We start from the raw sequence: 15,094 nt of genomic DNA, 5'->3' as shown, positions 1-15,094 counted from the left end.
CACATGTAGGGTTATGTTCATAGAAGGTCAGTAACCTATCATTACATTACTGACACTAGGTTCCATCAGAGGTCCAAAACAATGGATAGGTGGACGGCCACAACAGTGGTCATATATGGAAATGGACGGACCATATTAACTACAAAACTGATACTGGTAAACAAAAAAGTTGGACTCCAATGACCTTTTTGGATCCACACTGCGATGGCGTCTTCAATCTGAAACTCTGACACAGATGTGGACGTGGTCTGTAGTGGTGTGGAGGTCTATGTGAATGCTGGCCTGGTTTTCTTTAAACACAGGACATCAGTACTTTGGTAATGGACCACAGTGCTTACCATCTAGCTGAATATAGGGGATAGCATGGCAGCCTATATTCTGTGAATGGATAAAGCAGGGATGCCGCTGCAATGTGACAGCCATCCTGACAACCACTAAAAATCCTGCAAAATTCTACAGTCAGTTCACTAGTATAGAAAAATGGCTGAAGCATTTAAATAGTAGCCCCATCATATAACAAAGAGACCTCTGCCCCCCAGACCCCTGAATTATATTCAAATGAGATGTACGAGATTTCCTATAGATTTAATCATGATTTTTGTTGCACATAAACAATGCAAGTAAAATACTTCCATGTGAAGATCGAGATATGAAGAGGACCATGACGTAAGCATGCCCTTGGCACATGTAGAGGGTTCATTGACGCTACTCCTTTGGCTTTGATCCAGAAAACACAAACTTGTGCATGGCGTGGATGTACTCTGATCCGCTTGCACTCTGTAACTTCAGCTTAATAAGGGGCATGAAAAACTGAGTAGTGAAGTATCGTAGCGATGGAACTGGGGCCTCAATTGCTTCCATAAACACCTATGATATATAATGATACAATATATATACTGATACAATAAATTGGCAAAAAGTAGCAGAGTATAAGTCCCAAGATATGTAAATGTCAAGCATCCAATAGTTTAAAAGGGTCCGGTTACTGCGGGTCCCACCACCAGAACCCCCACTGATCATGAAAACAGGGGTTGATTGATCACAAGAATGGGTCCCCCATTAGGATGAAGTGCTATAGTGGGTTACCATTGCTAGCACTGTACCCACTGTAGCTACACCACTGGTAGTGGATACTAGCTGTGCATCCCCTATAGTTAGACCCACGCCATTCACAAGTCCGGCAAGTGGTCGGGCTCGCCTACATAAACCTCACCCTTTGCCTCCGCCTTGGTTTATTGACAGGTCTAGAGCCATCCGACTTCACTCTCTCATGCATGAGGGGAGGTGCGGCGAGGGTTAGTCAGTACTTGCCAGATATTGGTATGGTTAGTGGGTACTTGTGCCTCACTAGATATATGATAAAAGTCTGGTTTTAGGCTAACTACTAGAGATGAGCAAACAGTGAAATGTTCGAAGTTCGACGTTCGATTCGAGTAGCCGCTCAATACTCGACTGTTCGATCGAACATCGAACCCCATTATAGTCTATGGGGAATAAATACTCATTTAGGGGGAAACCACTATTCGACTCAGGAGGGTCACCAAGTCCACTATGACACCTCAGCAAATGATGCCAACACCTATGGAATGCAACTGGGACAGCAAGGGGGAAGCATTTCTGGGGGCATCTAACATGCCCAAGTCACTGTATTATGTCAAGATCCCTGTCAGCTTGCGATATGCGCGAACTGACTTTTTCCCATAGGAATGCATTGACCAGCGTTGATTGGCCAAATGCCATACAGAGTACAGCATTCGGCCAATCAACGCTGGTTCTGCCGGAGACTCGTCTGTGAGGAGGCGGAGTCTAAGATCGGACCAGAATGGAGACTGCTGTGGACCGAGCTTAGACTCCGACTCCTCTGGCAGAACCAGCGTTGATTGGCTGAATGCTGTCAGCGTTGATTGGCTGAATGCTGTTTTTTCAATGCCTCCATTGTCGTAGTTCCTGTCCCACCTCCCCTGCGCAGTTATTGGTGCAAAAAAAGCACCAGGGAAGGTGGGAGGGGAATAGAATTTTTAGTGAGTTTGCCACCTGGTGTTCGACTCGAATCGAACATCTCGAACAGCCTGATATCCAATCGAACACATACTTGATCGAACGCTGTTCGCTCATCTCTACTAACTACACATCAGTCAACATCAATGGTATATTAACTTCAGTTATGTCTTTCCCATCCCTACTCAACATTAGAACTAGTTTAATGGGGCAACGTCTAAAGAGCTATGCCATTTTGTAACCATGTTCTGTGTCTGTTTTTCATCCCTATTCATTGAATGAGTGTGTAAAACCAGACGCAAATATGAAAAAAGCCAACTCTGGTTTTTTTTAACATCTGAATTTGTGTTCTTGGATTGTATATGCAGAAGGATTGTCAGGGAAACCAACCTGCAGAATCTCATCTGTGTCCTGTGCCACATCTTGGAATATTTTCTGGCAGTGTTGGAGATATTGGGCATACAGGGCACTGGTGTCGCTATCCACGTTCTGGAGTTGACTGCCACTGGGGTCACTCGTATGCAGGTTGTTCATGAAATTGGTATTGACAGGTCCACACTCGATGAGGCTTACGCTTCATAGACAATAGGATGAAAGTACAAGAGGGTCATAGATGATAAACATACGAAAGCTTTGGATTTCTATAATACCATATTGATGATACAAAGCATGACCCTATGGTGATCTAAGGTCTGTAGAACCGGGGAACTGGCTCTTGTGGCCATGTCAAAATGAATCTGGATATTATCTTAGAGGCCCATGCTTTTGGATTTCACCAAACTTAGGTCACCATAATACCTTATGGTGTTCTATGTTCAGTTTAGTGGACCCATGGGGACTTGAGGAGTTATGGCTATAATACAGACCTGTACTAAACTAATATAAGAGGCAGATTCCCACATTCAGGTTTCAATGTTACACACCCAATCAGTGGCGTAACTAGGAATGGCGGGGCCCCGTGGTGAACTTTGACATGGGGCCCCCCAACCAACGCCAAAGATTCTGACCGACATCCCCCCTGCATGATTGTGCCCCATAATGGCCCCTGTACACACAGCATTCTTGCCCCATAGTAGCCACTGCACATACAGTATGATGACCAATTATAATAATCAGAGACCCAAGGGGGGGATACAAACATAAAAAACATTGTTACTTACCTATCCCCTGCTCCGCTGCACTCCCCACTGATCTCGGCCATCTTCAATGACATATGGGACGTGACATAACCCGGGCCTGCATGACGATGCATATGGATGCAGGCCCCGGTCATGTAACGTCAGGGACGTCACACTAGTAGACCCGAAGCCTGCCCGGAGCCCAGAGAGGTAAGTAAATTGGGTCAGTTTCTGACTGGAGTTACTATTAAAAAAAATTTCTAAAAAAAATGTAGTGGTAGTGTAACATCTCTGCCTGTTCAGGTCACTGCGCCACCCTCTGCTCGCATGCAGCGGTGCAGGAGGCGTGTGCAGTTTAGTTCCTTGCTTAGAGTTTTTGGTTGCACTGTGTGAACACGGCTCTAGTTCTGTAATTGAATTTGCACCACACCCGTCTTCTGCCCTTGTCTGCCTCAGTCCATGAAGTAGTTAAATTTGGTCTTGGCCCTGTGATTGACAGCCTGCCTTCCTGTCAGGTCCAGGGCGGGTTCATCCTCCCCTATTTAGTCTTGGCTCACATTCACACTGGTGCCTGTTATTGCCTCGTGCTTGCTGGCTTTCTCTTGCTGTTATTACTTGTATTCTTAATCCTGACCTTGACTTTTCCTATTGACTATTCTTTTGGACTTCGATTTGGCACTGCATTGCTCGACTGTTACCGAACCCTGGCTAGTTGACCTCCCTTTGTTGTTGTTTGTCTTGTCTGCGTCTTGTGTGTCACATATATAGGAAGGGATCGTCTTCAAGTTGCCGCCTATTGGATAGGATAGGGCCTGGCAAGAGGAAGGGACAGTGGGGAGCTTCTGCTTAGGGCTCACTGTCTCTTGTTCCCCTTCCTCCAGGGTTCTCCAGCAGCTACTGGGGAATTTTCATCTTGCAATTCCCTAACAGGTAGCGGCTGTCGCAGGGCCCCTTAATGTCCCAGTAGTTATGCCACTGCACCCAATGTTTTATAGGGCATGCTATGGTCTGCTACTAATACATCTATACATGCTTCTTATACTTACTGTATATTAAAATGTTGTAGAACAATAGCCATACTCTCACAGAAACCCTCCACAGCAAATTTACTGGCACAGTAGACATCATTAAATGGGACACCTATAGAACAGAGGAAAGACATACTGACCAGTACAGAATCATATTTTCTACCTGAACACCATCTTAGGGTCTCCAACCACTAATGACATATCTGGTTAGTAGTGGTGGCCTCTACATATACCATGTACCTTGCAGGGCTCCCACACTGCTAGAAACAATGATCCGGCCGGATCTCCTCTGCTTCATTCCAGGAAGAAAGGCTTGGATGGTGCCGATTGTACCAAAGAGGTTGACGTCAAATATCTTCTTCATTGTGTCGTACGTGTGACATTCCAGAGGCCCCATCAATCCAATACCAGCGTTACAGACTGTGGGATTAAGAATGGACAAATAAGAGTAAATAAATCTATATAATAAATAGAAAGACCACTAAGGGACCACGTAGCCCACCTAAAATGTCTACTCGCTCTTCTTTTATTTCCTCAGTGGTAGCTAAGACAGATTGCTGGTCTGTAACATCCATTTGCAGAATCTCAAAGGTGTCAGCATGGCAGTCACGTAGACACTCCAGCAGATATTCCTTCTTGGAAAGATCCCTCATGGTGGCATAGACTGGAAGAAAAAAGGAGAAGTTGAGTGCGGTTATGGGCCAAAATGATCCAAAATATACAGTAAAAAAAGATCATTTGATTTTTGGAATCAACAGTAAAATGTTTATATTTTTCATATTTAATGCAGATATATTATAAGGGGATGCAAATGGTAAAAAGCAACAAGACCTTATTATTGGAAGGCCCACAGGCCAGGCCATCAGTGTGTCATAGGTGAGTTGGGGTCCACTAAGGGCTGAGGACCCTAACTGATTATCCTTACATGTGGAGTACCAGACACAGCTCTATATACAGGGAGCTGATCTGCCTGAATATACATTTAACCCCTTCCCATCTGAGCCATTTTTTATGATTTTTTTTATATTCCTGCTTTTCAAAAATTGGAATTTTTATATTTTACCATTCACAAAGTAGTGGGAAGCTGGAAAAGAAATTCAGAATGAGGTGGAACTATAGAAAAACATCGATTTTCTTAGGGTCAGTGCGCACAGAGTTTTTTGGCGCTGATTCTGACGCTGAATCCACCTCAAAATCAGCCCCCCAAAAAAACCATGCAAACATATTCAGATTTTCGGGCATAATCTCCCAATAAAAGATCTAAAGGTCCTTACACACTGGCTTCTCTTCTGTACGTGTTCTATCCAAGAAAACAATGCACAACACACACACCCGTTATAGTCAATGGAGCTATTCACACATCTGATTTTTTTTATTTTTTTTTATGAACAAGAGACACCGAAAAAAATTCTAATATGCCCAGATTTTTTCCTTTTGTTTATTCCTCTCCACCATTCAAGTCTATGGGTCCGTGAATAAATGGTAGCACACAGAAGTCATCCATGTACTGTCTGTTTTTTACCCATATACATTGATAAGAGATTGCTAAAAAGTAATGAAGACAGCATTCACATCCAAAAAATAGATGACACACGGATAATAGTCTGAAGAATGACAAATTTTATATAGTCCACCAAATGGATAGTTAGAGTGAAAGTATCCTAATACCTGTAGGATTATATGTGCGAGTAGTTTAGGGATCCAGCAATTGTCTTAAATCTTAGTTCTTAGTCGTACAATGAAGCAACATTTTTGCAGGTCTCCATATAAATCTACCCCTAAACTAAGAAAAACTAAACCAAAAAAGAATCATTACAATTTACCTTTAAACCTTTGGTGAGAATCAGAAGCCAGAAGTACTGCTAAGCCCAGTCCAATCCCCGAGGAGCATCCTGTGATCAGAACCACTATTTTCTCCATCTGAACTATAATCTAGGTCCACAAATCTATAAAGTATACTTGTGTGTCTGGGAACTATGAGCTGTGCGGTAAACTGCTCAATATCTGCCTGTGCTGGTATCTACTGTTATGTCTACACTTGTGTCTTCAAGGACTACAGCTGGTATTTCTTCTTCCTCTTTCTCTGTATAGGTGTAAGATAATATATAAATGTGGATAGATAGATAGATAGATAGATAGATAGATAGATAGATAGATAGATAGATAGATAGATAGATAGACAGACACTCAGGTAAATGAATGTTTGTCCAGTATTATTTCCATGCCCAGACTCCACTACAATATTATTGCCTTGCAGCACTGGAGTCTTGGGCAAGAATCCAACTATGGACAACATCAACATGGAGTTTGTGTATTCTCCCCCTGTTTGTATGGTGTAAGCCAATGGCTGGTCAGGTAATGGAGGGGGTGTACATCTCACCCAGACTACTCAGGTGGGTGAGATGAGAAAACTCCAGAAGGAATGTTTGTTCTCAGCAGACAACTTTCATCTACTGAGCATTTTGGTAAATGCTCAGTATTGGGCTGGATTTTTAGAAATGGCAGGTAGGTTGGTAGTGGGACCTGTCATTCCACCCCCCTCCAGTCCACACTTTGGGGATGTTCCGGCAGCGACTCATCTGCAGAGAGTCTTCAAGGGAGCTTAAGAATCCAGCTCCAGCAGCAGACTGGGGGCAGAGCTTGGCTGGAGAGCAAACAGAGAGGTCGTTTTTTTGAGCTGTGTTCTGAATTATTCAACTGGCTTTTGGATTTCTGTTGTTCTAGGTGAGGTAACCTATTCTATGTTTAGTTAGAGCCTAGCCGGGCAGGGATTTATTTTTGTATTGTTTTCCTTTAGTTGCTGCACTACCTTTTTTGAGAGAAAATAAAACTCTACTTTTGTTTTGGACTAAAGAAACTGGACTTGTGTGTCTATGCCGCCCCACCTAGCAACCCCAGACCCTGACAGTGGGTTTTGCATGGGTACGCTGGTTCCTCCCACACTCCAAGCCAAGGGTGGAACTAGCAAAGACTGGGCCCAATAGCAAACTTCAGACTTGAGCTTCCCACCCCCACACAGTATGGCACCCCCCCTCCTGGCACCTACACGGCACAACACCCCATTTACATACAGTATAATGTCCCACAGTGGCCCCTCCACACAGTATAATGTCCCATGGCAGCCTCCATACAGAATAATGTTTTATAGCAGCCCCTCTGTGATGTTGTTATAAGTATGTTCTGTTCTGCTTACTTATTCTGCTTTGTCTGCCTAGCAACAGTGAGGTAGTAATGGAGGAGGAGCTGAGCTTAGGGGGAGGAGTTATTAGACAGGGAGCCATGATGGAAGCATGGAATAAAGTGTTCAGGAAGCCCACGGAGCGAACCTGAAGGGGTAGTGGAGTAGGGCACATGACAGTAAAGAGGGTGTAAGAGCCAAGGATAGGTCAGTTAAAGTTTATTGGGTTAAGATAAGGACAGTAGGTGGGGACTATTTACTATTTACAGTTTTTGATGAGTTATACAGGGGGGAGGTGTAGAAAGGGACCATTCTACCCAGGAGTGTGACAGGGAAAAGTTGTACCTGTTGTATCGTGCAATTTACCATGCCGGACGAGTTGGATATTCTGCTGTCCCACATCCGCCAGGCCGCTTCGCAGCGCGGCCCTGGCTGGCTTCAGGAGCAGTTCTTGGGGGCGTCCGCGGCTCCAGTGCCTCCTGATGGTGCCCCGGACCTTCGGCCGCGCAGGAGACGCGCGCGGCCTCCAGAAAGGCTCAGCCCTGAGCTGTCCCCGCTGCCCAGGCGACGACGACGGAGCCCCACTGTGGACCCTCCGGCTGCTGCTCCTGGTCGGCAACGCCTGTCTTCCAGGGGCTCAGCGGGGAGGAATCCTGTGCTGCACTCTGGGCAGGCGGCTCTGGGGGGGTCCCGGCGCCAGTCCCCCTCCCCCCGGCGTCAGGATCGCATTGGTGCTAGGACGGCTGCAGCCCCTGCTGATGCTCCAAGCAGGGGGCGAGCCCGGCGGGAACAGAGGTCCGGGTCTCGTCCGGAGCCTCCTGGGACGTCTGCAGGCCCGGCGGCTCAGTCGGAGCGCCGGGCGGGTCGTGGAAGGTCCAGCGCTGCGGTCCAGCCGGAAGTCCTGGTCCGGCAGCCATCTTTGGAGAGCCAGGCTTCCTGCCTGGCCGGGGCGGGCGCTGGCTTCTCTGGCTCCGCCCCCGGACGTGATGACGACGGCCCTCACGTCGCGGAGGCTGATGATCCAGCTTCTCCGGCCTCTTCTGATGACGCGCAGCCCGGGGGGCGTGGCTACCGGAGCGGAGGCTCAGCGGGCGTGCCGGCATCCGCTGAAGAACCTGCGGGCAGCCCTCAGCAGGCCCTGAACGTCCCTGGTCCATCACCTGCCATCTCCCTGCCTGGAGGCAGGGGTTCCTCTGGAAGGACGGCTTCCGGGGCCCAGTCCCCCGCGACGCTGGGTGAGTGTTTTACCACCCCTTCCATCCTGGGGGGGGAGGGGGAAGTGCTGTCCTTTCTTTAGAGGGATTACACCTGGTAGTTCGGGGTTTGCAACAGTTGTTTGGGAATGGAGGGGGTACTGCTGGGGGGACTCCGGCGGGTGTATGGGGGTCCCCTGTAGTCGGTGGGGCAGTTTCTGCGGCTTCTACAGGTGGGGTGGGATCTGTGGCTTCTCCTGGGGGTCTAGGTTCTGGGGGTGTGGGTGCAGCGCCTGTTTCGGGAGTGGTGGTGACAAATGGAGCCTTGGACAGTGTGGTGGCGGCCGCTAGTGGTACGACGGGGGGGCCCGCGCCGGCTGGGGAAGGAACTTCCACGACGCGGGATGAGGTGCGCTTGTCGGACTCAGCAAAGGGGGAGGTTTACGTGTGTTTTGAAGGCCCGCTTGGTGCCCACTTGAAACCTGAGGTGCGGGACAAAATATGGAAAGGGGAGTACGTAGAGATATTTTCACTCCTGCCCTTAGAGAAGTTTAACTTGGACCGGGTTAAACTGGACGAGTCTAAGAAGGAGGAGGAGGAGAGGCGGAGGTATCGCCTTATTCCTCGGACTTTTTCTAACTGGCTTCAGGCCTTTGCGATCCTGGCCAGTGTAATTGGGGAGAAGGCACCTGAGAATTGCTCGGCGCTATTCTGCTATCTGGATTCGATCGGCGAGGCATACCGGGTGTACGGCGGGAATGCGTGGCTACGGTATGATGAGCATTTTTGGCAGCGGAAGGCGGTGCGTCCTTCCCTGCGTTGGGATCACAAGGACATTAGCTCCTGGATGACGTTGATGGCGGCTCCAAAAGGGGGTTGGGGGGCCCAGTCCTTTCGTGACGGAGCCGGCGGTTCGGGTTCGGGATCCGGGCGGTCAGCGGGCAGTGGTAAGGGCTGTTGCTGGCAGTTCAATGAGGGTCAGTGCAAATTCGGCAATGACTGCCGATTTAAGCACGAATGTTCCGGCTGTGGTGGTGCGCACGCCCTCACCGGGTGCTTTAAGAGGGGTAAAGGAAAAGGGGGCGATTCTGAGCAGAAGAGGGGCGACGCCGGTGAGGGTGGCAAGGATGGCGGAGTATCTCGCACATTATCCAAATAAGGTGGCGGCGGCACTGTTGAGGGCCAGTTTTTCTGAAGGTTTTCGCATTCCATGTGTTAATGAGGGCGGGGGGGGGGGGGTGTGTGTGCCGCGTAACTTTGGCGTCTGCGCTGGCTCATCCGGACGTGGTGGGGCAAAAGTTGGCGAAGGAGGTGGAATTGGGGCGCATGGCGGGGCCTTTTGCTAGCCCCCCTTTGGTTAATTTGAGGGTGTCCCCTCTCGGGGTGGTTCCCAAAAAGGAGCCAAACAAATTTCGCCTGATTCACCACTTGTCCCACCCTGAAGGCGGGTCAGTTAATGACGGAATTGATCCTGAGCTTTGCGCGGTTTCTTATGCTTCCGTAGATGCGGCTTTAGCGTGGGTGCGGCGGTACGGGCGTGAGGCTCTTTTAGCGAAGACCGACATTGAGTCGGCCTTCCGCCTCTTGCTGGTCCACCCGGAAAGTTTCCACTTACTGGGGTGCAAGTGGCGTGATGGTTTTTATGTTGATTTATGTTTGCCCATGGGCTGTTCGATCTCGTGTGCATACTTCGAGGCGTTCAGCACCTTTTTGGAGTGGGTAGTGAGGCAGCGGACTCAGGTTGACTCAGTGCTTCACTACCTGGATGACTTGTTGTTCATTGGCCCCCCGGGTAAGTGGGTATGTTCGTTGTTGTTAAAGGACATGGAGAAGGTTTGTGAGACTTTTGGGGTTCCCCTGGCTCCAGAGAAGACTGAAGGCCCATCTACAGTTATTAAGTTTCTGGGGATTGTTATCGATACCGACAAGTTTGAATGTCGGCTTCCAGAAGACAAGTTGGGGGAGCTTAGGGAACTGGTTGGCAAGGCGACTCGGCAACGTAAAATTAGGCTGGGGGACCTTCAGTCCCTGTTGGGCAGGCTCAATTTTGCCTGTCGCATTATGCCCATGGGGCGTATATTTTGCCGACGCCTGGCCAGTGCTACTTCGGGGGTTCGTCAGCCTTTTCATTTCATACGCTTGAATGGGGAGTTGCGGGAGGATTTGACTGTTTGGGGGGAATTCTTGGGCCGGTATAATGGTAGGTCCATGGTTATGGGATCTCCGGTGACTAATGTTGACTTAGAGTTGTTTACGGATGCTTCGGGAGCACATGGTTTTGGGGCATACTTTCAGGGCCACTGGTGTTGTGGGGCGTGGCCTTCGGCGTGGCGCGAGAACGGTTTGGTGGGCAATTTGGCTCTGCTGGAATTGTTCCCTATCGTGGTGGCTACGGTGGTTTGGGGTGATAGGTTGAAGGACCGTAAAGTGCGTTTCCTTTGCGATAACATGGGTGTGGTTCAGGCTATCAATTCCCAGTCGGCTAACTCCCCGCCGGTGGTGCGCCTGCTGCGCAAGTTAGTGCTGCGTGGCTTGGAGTTGAACGCGCATTTTGTGGCTGTTCATCTTCCTGGGACGAGGAATGTTGTTGCTGATGCCATTTCTCGTTTCCAGTGGGACAGATTTCGGGAGCTGGCGCCGGAGGCGGATCCGGTCGGGATGTCGTGGCCGGAAGAGCTGTGGGAGATAGCATGACTACGGCGTGGATGCTGATCCGACGTTCTCTGAGTGAATCGACCTGGACCGGGTATTCTCAATGCTGGTTGGAGTGGGAGGATTTGGTAAAAGGGGTGCATGGGGGCAGGGTCCCGGAGGAATGGGGGGATACTGTTTTGTTTTATGTGGGTTCTTTGTTTGGTGCAGGGGTGTCTCCAGCGGGTTTGGCTAGGCGCTTGTCGGCCTTAGCCTTTTGGTTTAAGTTCAAGGGGTTCCAGGATTGTACGAAGTCCTTTCTGGTTAGGCAGGCGGTGAAGGGGTTCCGTCGGGGTCCGGTTCTAGGGATAGGAGGCGGCCGGTGTCTTTCGAGCTCTTGGTTCGACTGCTAGGGTCCCTTGAGACTCTTTGCACGTCCGATTTTGAGTTGCGGTTGTTCCGGCTGGCTTTTTCGCTCGCCTTCTTTGGGGCTTTCAGAGCGTCGGAGTTGGTCTCTCCGAGTAAGCTGTGGCCTGGGGGCTTGTGTTTCGGGGACTGTTCTGTGGTGGATGGGGAGCTTCGGTGCCGGGTCCGCAGGTCCAAGACGGACCAGTCTGGGCGGGGTCTAGTGGTACACTTGCGTCCGCTGCCAGGGTCGGTGGCATGTCCGGTGTCTTGTTTTCAGTCTTTTATGCGTTTGAGGCCAGTCGGGGGCGTCGCTTTGCTAGTACATGCTAACCTGGCTTGTCTTTCACGTTTTCAGTTTATCCAAGTTTTCAAGAAGGGGTTGGGTCTGCAAGGGGTTTCTACTCGGGATTATGGCTCCCATTCCTTCAGGATTGGGGCGGCCACGGAGGCGGCTCGCTGGGGCCTCCCCCCCGAGATTATTCGCAGGATCGGGAGGTGGGAGTCTGATCGGTATCGGATCTATGTTCGTCCTCAATTGTTGTAAAAGGGGTCTTTTTCTTTGCTTACAGTTACTGGGGTTGTTGTCTTTATGTTGTTTGTTGTTTTCCAGGTGTGTCGCCATGTTTGGTGTGGATCAACGACATTCCTACGTGTACTGGGGTGGAGTGAGAGCCGAAGCCAGGCCGTCCGGTCGTCAACTTGGTTTTGCACGTGATATGGTACAGATCCGGTGGTTGGGGGTGAGGGGTTTACTATGGTCGCGGCTGCTGCCTGAGCTTCAAGGGTATGTAGATAGGGATCGCCCCCCGGATACCCTTGTCATACATGCAGGAGGGAATGACTTGGGGGTGCGTTCTTCCCGAGATGTATGCGGGACATTAAATTGGATCTGTTGCGGTTGTGGGCCAACTTCCCGGGGTTAATGGTGGTTTGGTCCGATATTGTGGCGCGGCAGAAGTGGAGGCATGCGAGGTCGGTGACGCGCCTCAATAAGGCTAGGATCAAGATTAATAGAGTGATAGATTTGTGGCTCGTAACGGGGGCATTGTGGTGCGCCACAGGGAGCTGGAAGTGGTGTCACCTGACCTGTTCCGCCCGGACGGGGTGCATCTTAATGCGATTGGGCTCGATATTTGGCTGCTCGGTATTCAGGAGGGTATTCAATCAGCAGTGGGTGTGTGGAGAGACGAGCAAGTGTAAGGTGGTCACACTCGCTCGTCGTGGCGTCCTAAGGAGGGGTCTCCTGGAGGTTTTAGTGAAATTTAAATGGATGACAAGTGGTTTGTAGGTCCTGGGGTCATGGTACCCAGGATGGAGATACCCTCCGATGTTGGTGCCCCTGGGTTAGGTGGATTACGGCTGGGGGTAAAATTCGGAGGTCTGGGGATTGGCGCCTCTCAGGGACCCCTCCTTCTTGGGGGAGATTTACTGTTATATATGGGGACAAGTAGTCAGCTTGTTATTGGTTCATAAAGGGGAAGTTTAAGATGGTGGGTCATTTGCATTATAATTTACATGTTTATAATTTACATGTTTATTTGAATAATGTGTTTATGTTATTTAATAATATTTACAGAATAATAATGATGTTTTGTGTGTTCTAAGGTATTAGGTTATGGTAAATAAAATGCCGCTGTGGCCTTTAATTCCAACCATGCCTCCGTGTTTTAATGGGAATAGGGTTTTGGGTGGTTGGTACACTAGGCCCAGCTCAGCTAGCCTTTTTTACTAGTCATGATCTATAACAGTAACCATCTCATAATGGAGTTATTCCAGAAGACCTGCATCCTCACTACAACACTACAATTGGCGACGAGGATTAAGAATCATCAGCTAAAGGTATTTCACTGCTACAGAAAACTGTTTACAAGACTGCAATCCTAGCACCAGCCATGGCCTGCTTACCCTCCTTTGCTGCATTTGATGTGCACCAGCCCCAAGCAAACTTAGCAGCATGCTGGAATAAATGGCTGAAACGCTTTGAGATATTCCTGCAAGCAATGAACATTACTGACAATGCAAGAAAGAAAGCCATGTTGTTACACTATGCAGGGGAGCAAGTCTATGATATCTTCACAACTCTGCCCAATACAGGGGAGGACAGTGACTATGAGCTAAGCAAAGCAGCACTAACTAAGCATTTCTCTCCATACATAAATGCAGCTTTTGAAATTTTCAAGTTTAGACAGTCAAAACAGTCAGCAACAGAAACCATTGATGAATATCATGTCCGCTTAAGACAACTTGCAGCTTACTGTGAATTTGCAGATATAGACAAGGAAATTCTGATGCAAATCATACAAGGATGTGTGTCATCCAAGTTAAGGAGACAAGCACTCAGAGATCCCACCATGACTTTAGCAAAGCTACTGGACATTGCACGTATTCATGATGCAGCAGAGAATCAAGCTAAACTTATAGAGAACACAGACTATATACCACAGCAGCCATCTTCTGTAGCAAAGCTCACTCAGAAGCCACATGTGCCTCACACACAGGCTGCAACCTGCTACAACTGTGGAGGTCCTTATCCTCATCAGAAACCATGCCCAGCAAAGGGAGTAACTTGTCGTAACTGTGGGAAACAAAATCACTTTGCAAAAGTCTGCAGATCAAAATCACAATCTTCTCTCTCTGCTAAACAAGCCATGCCACAGAAAGTTCAGGCAGTGCAGGTAGTGTCCCCTGCGGATGAGCCCAGCAGCACCTACTTATTCTCAGTGACTGAGGGGTCTCACAATGTGCATGCAATGTCTAATCCCAAACAAGTCATCTTAATATATGGCAATCCGGTGGAGACCTGGTAGATACAGGGGCGTCTGTCAATGTTATTAGTCATGCCACTTATAGCCAGCTAAAGAACAAACCTGCTTTGCTATATACTAACCTGAAGATATATCCTTATGGTTCAGCTACTGCATTACCCCTATGTGGCATATTTCAGGCATTACTAACGGCTGAAGGGAAATCCATCACGGACACTTTCTATGTAGTGGAGTGTTCTGCAGACACTCTTCTCAGCTGCAATAGTGCGGTATCTCTGGGCCTAGTGAAACTGGCAAACAGCGTAACACACTCTTCTGTCCAAACTATTATGCAGAAATATCCTCAACTCTTTCAAGGCATAGGAAAGCTGAAAGACTTTCAAGTGAAATTACACATTGACCAGTCAGTCCAGCCGTCAGTTCAACCTCACAGGCGCATCCCATTCCATGTCCGCAAGCTAGTGGAGAAAGAGCTACAAGACCTTGAGACAGATGATGTTATTGAACGTGTGGAGGGCCCAACTCCCTGGGTCTCACCAATTGTTGTTGCGCCTAAACCTAAGCAGCCTGGTAAAATCAGGTTATGTGTGGATATGCGACATGCCAATCGAGCCATTCAAAGAGAAAGGCACATTACGCCTACCATTGATGATATTCTCACAGATCTAAATGGTGCAAAAGTATTCTCAAAAATTGATCTAAAATCTGGTTATCATCAGCTTGAATTGCATCCAGACTCCAGATATATCACAACTTTTAGCACTCATGTCGGTCT

The 15,094-nt window shown here is 48.6% G+C and overlaps 1 protein-coding gene across 1 annotated transcript; it reads right to left on the bottom strand.

Annotated features, from left to right (window-relative positions):
* Positions 1 to 705: 705 nt before the first annotated feature.
* HSD17B1 (hydroxysteroid 17-beta dehydrogenase 1) lies at positions 706 to 6,130 on the bottom strand. The gene is made up of 6 exons (XM_075278763.1): positions 5,968 to 6,130; positions 4,647 to 4,808; positions 4,385 to 4,564; positions 4,163 to 4,256; positions 2,389 to 2,572; positions 706 to 867 (listed from the first exon to the last, which is right to left on the bottom strand). The coding sequence occupies exons 1-6, from the start codon at positions 6,062 to 6,064 to the stop codon at positions 706 to 708; spliced, it is 879 nt and encodes a 292-aa protein (XP_075134864.1). The 5' UTR covers positions 6,065 to 6,130.
* Between the last annotated feature and the right edge of the window lie 8,964 nt (positions 6,131 to 15,094).

The sequence above is a fragment of the Leptodactylus fuscus genome, chromosome 6 (assembly GCF_031893055.1).
Source record: "Leptodactylus fuscus isolate aLepFus1 chromosome 6, aLepFus1.hap2, whole genome shotgun sequence".
Lineage (NCBI taxonomy): Eukaryota > Metazoa > Chordata > Amphibia > Anura > Leptodactylidae > Leptodactylus > Leptodactylus fuscus.
Note: the sequence above shows the minus strand (reverse complement) of the source record. Positions and strands in the feature narration are given on the sequence as shown.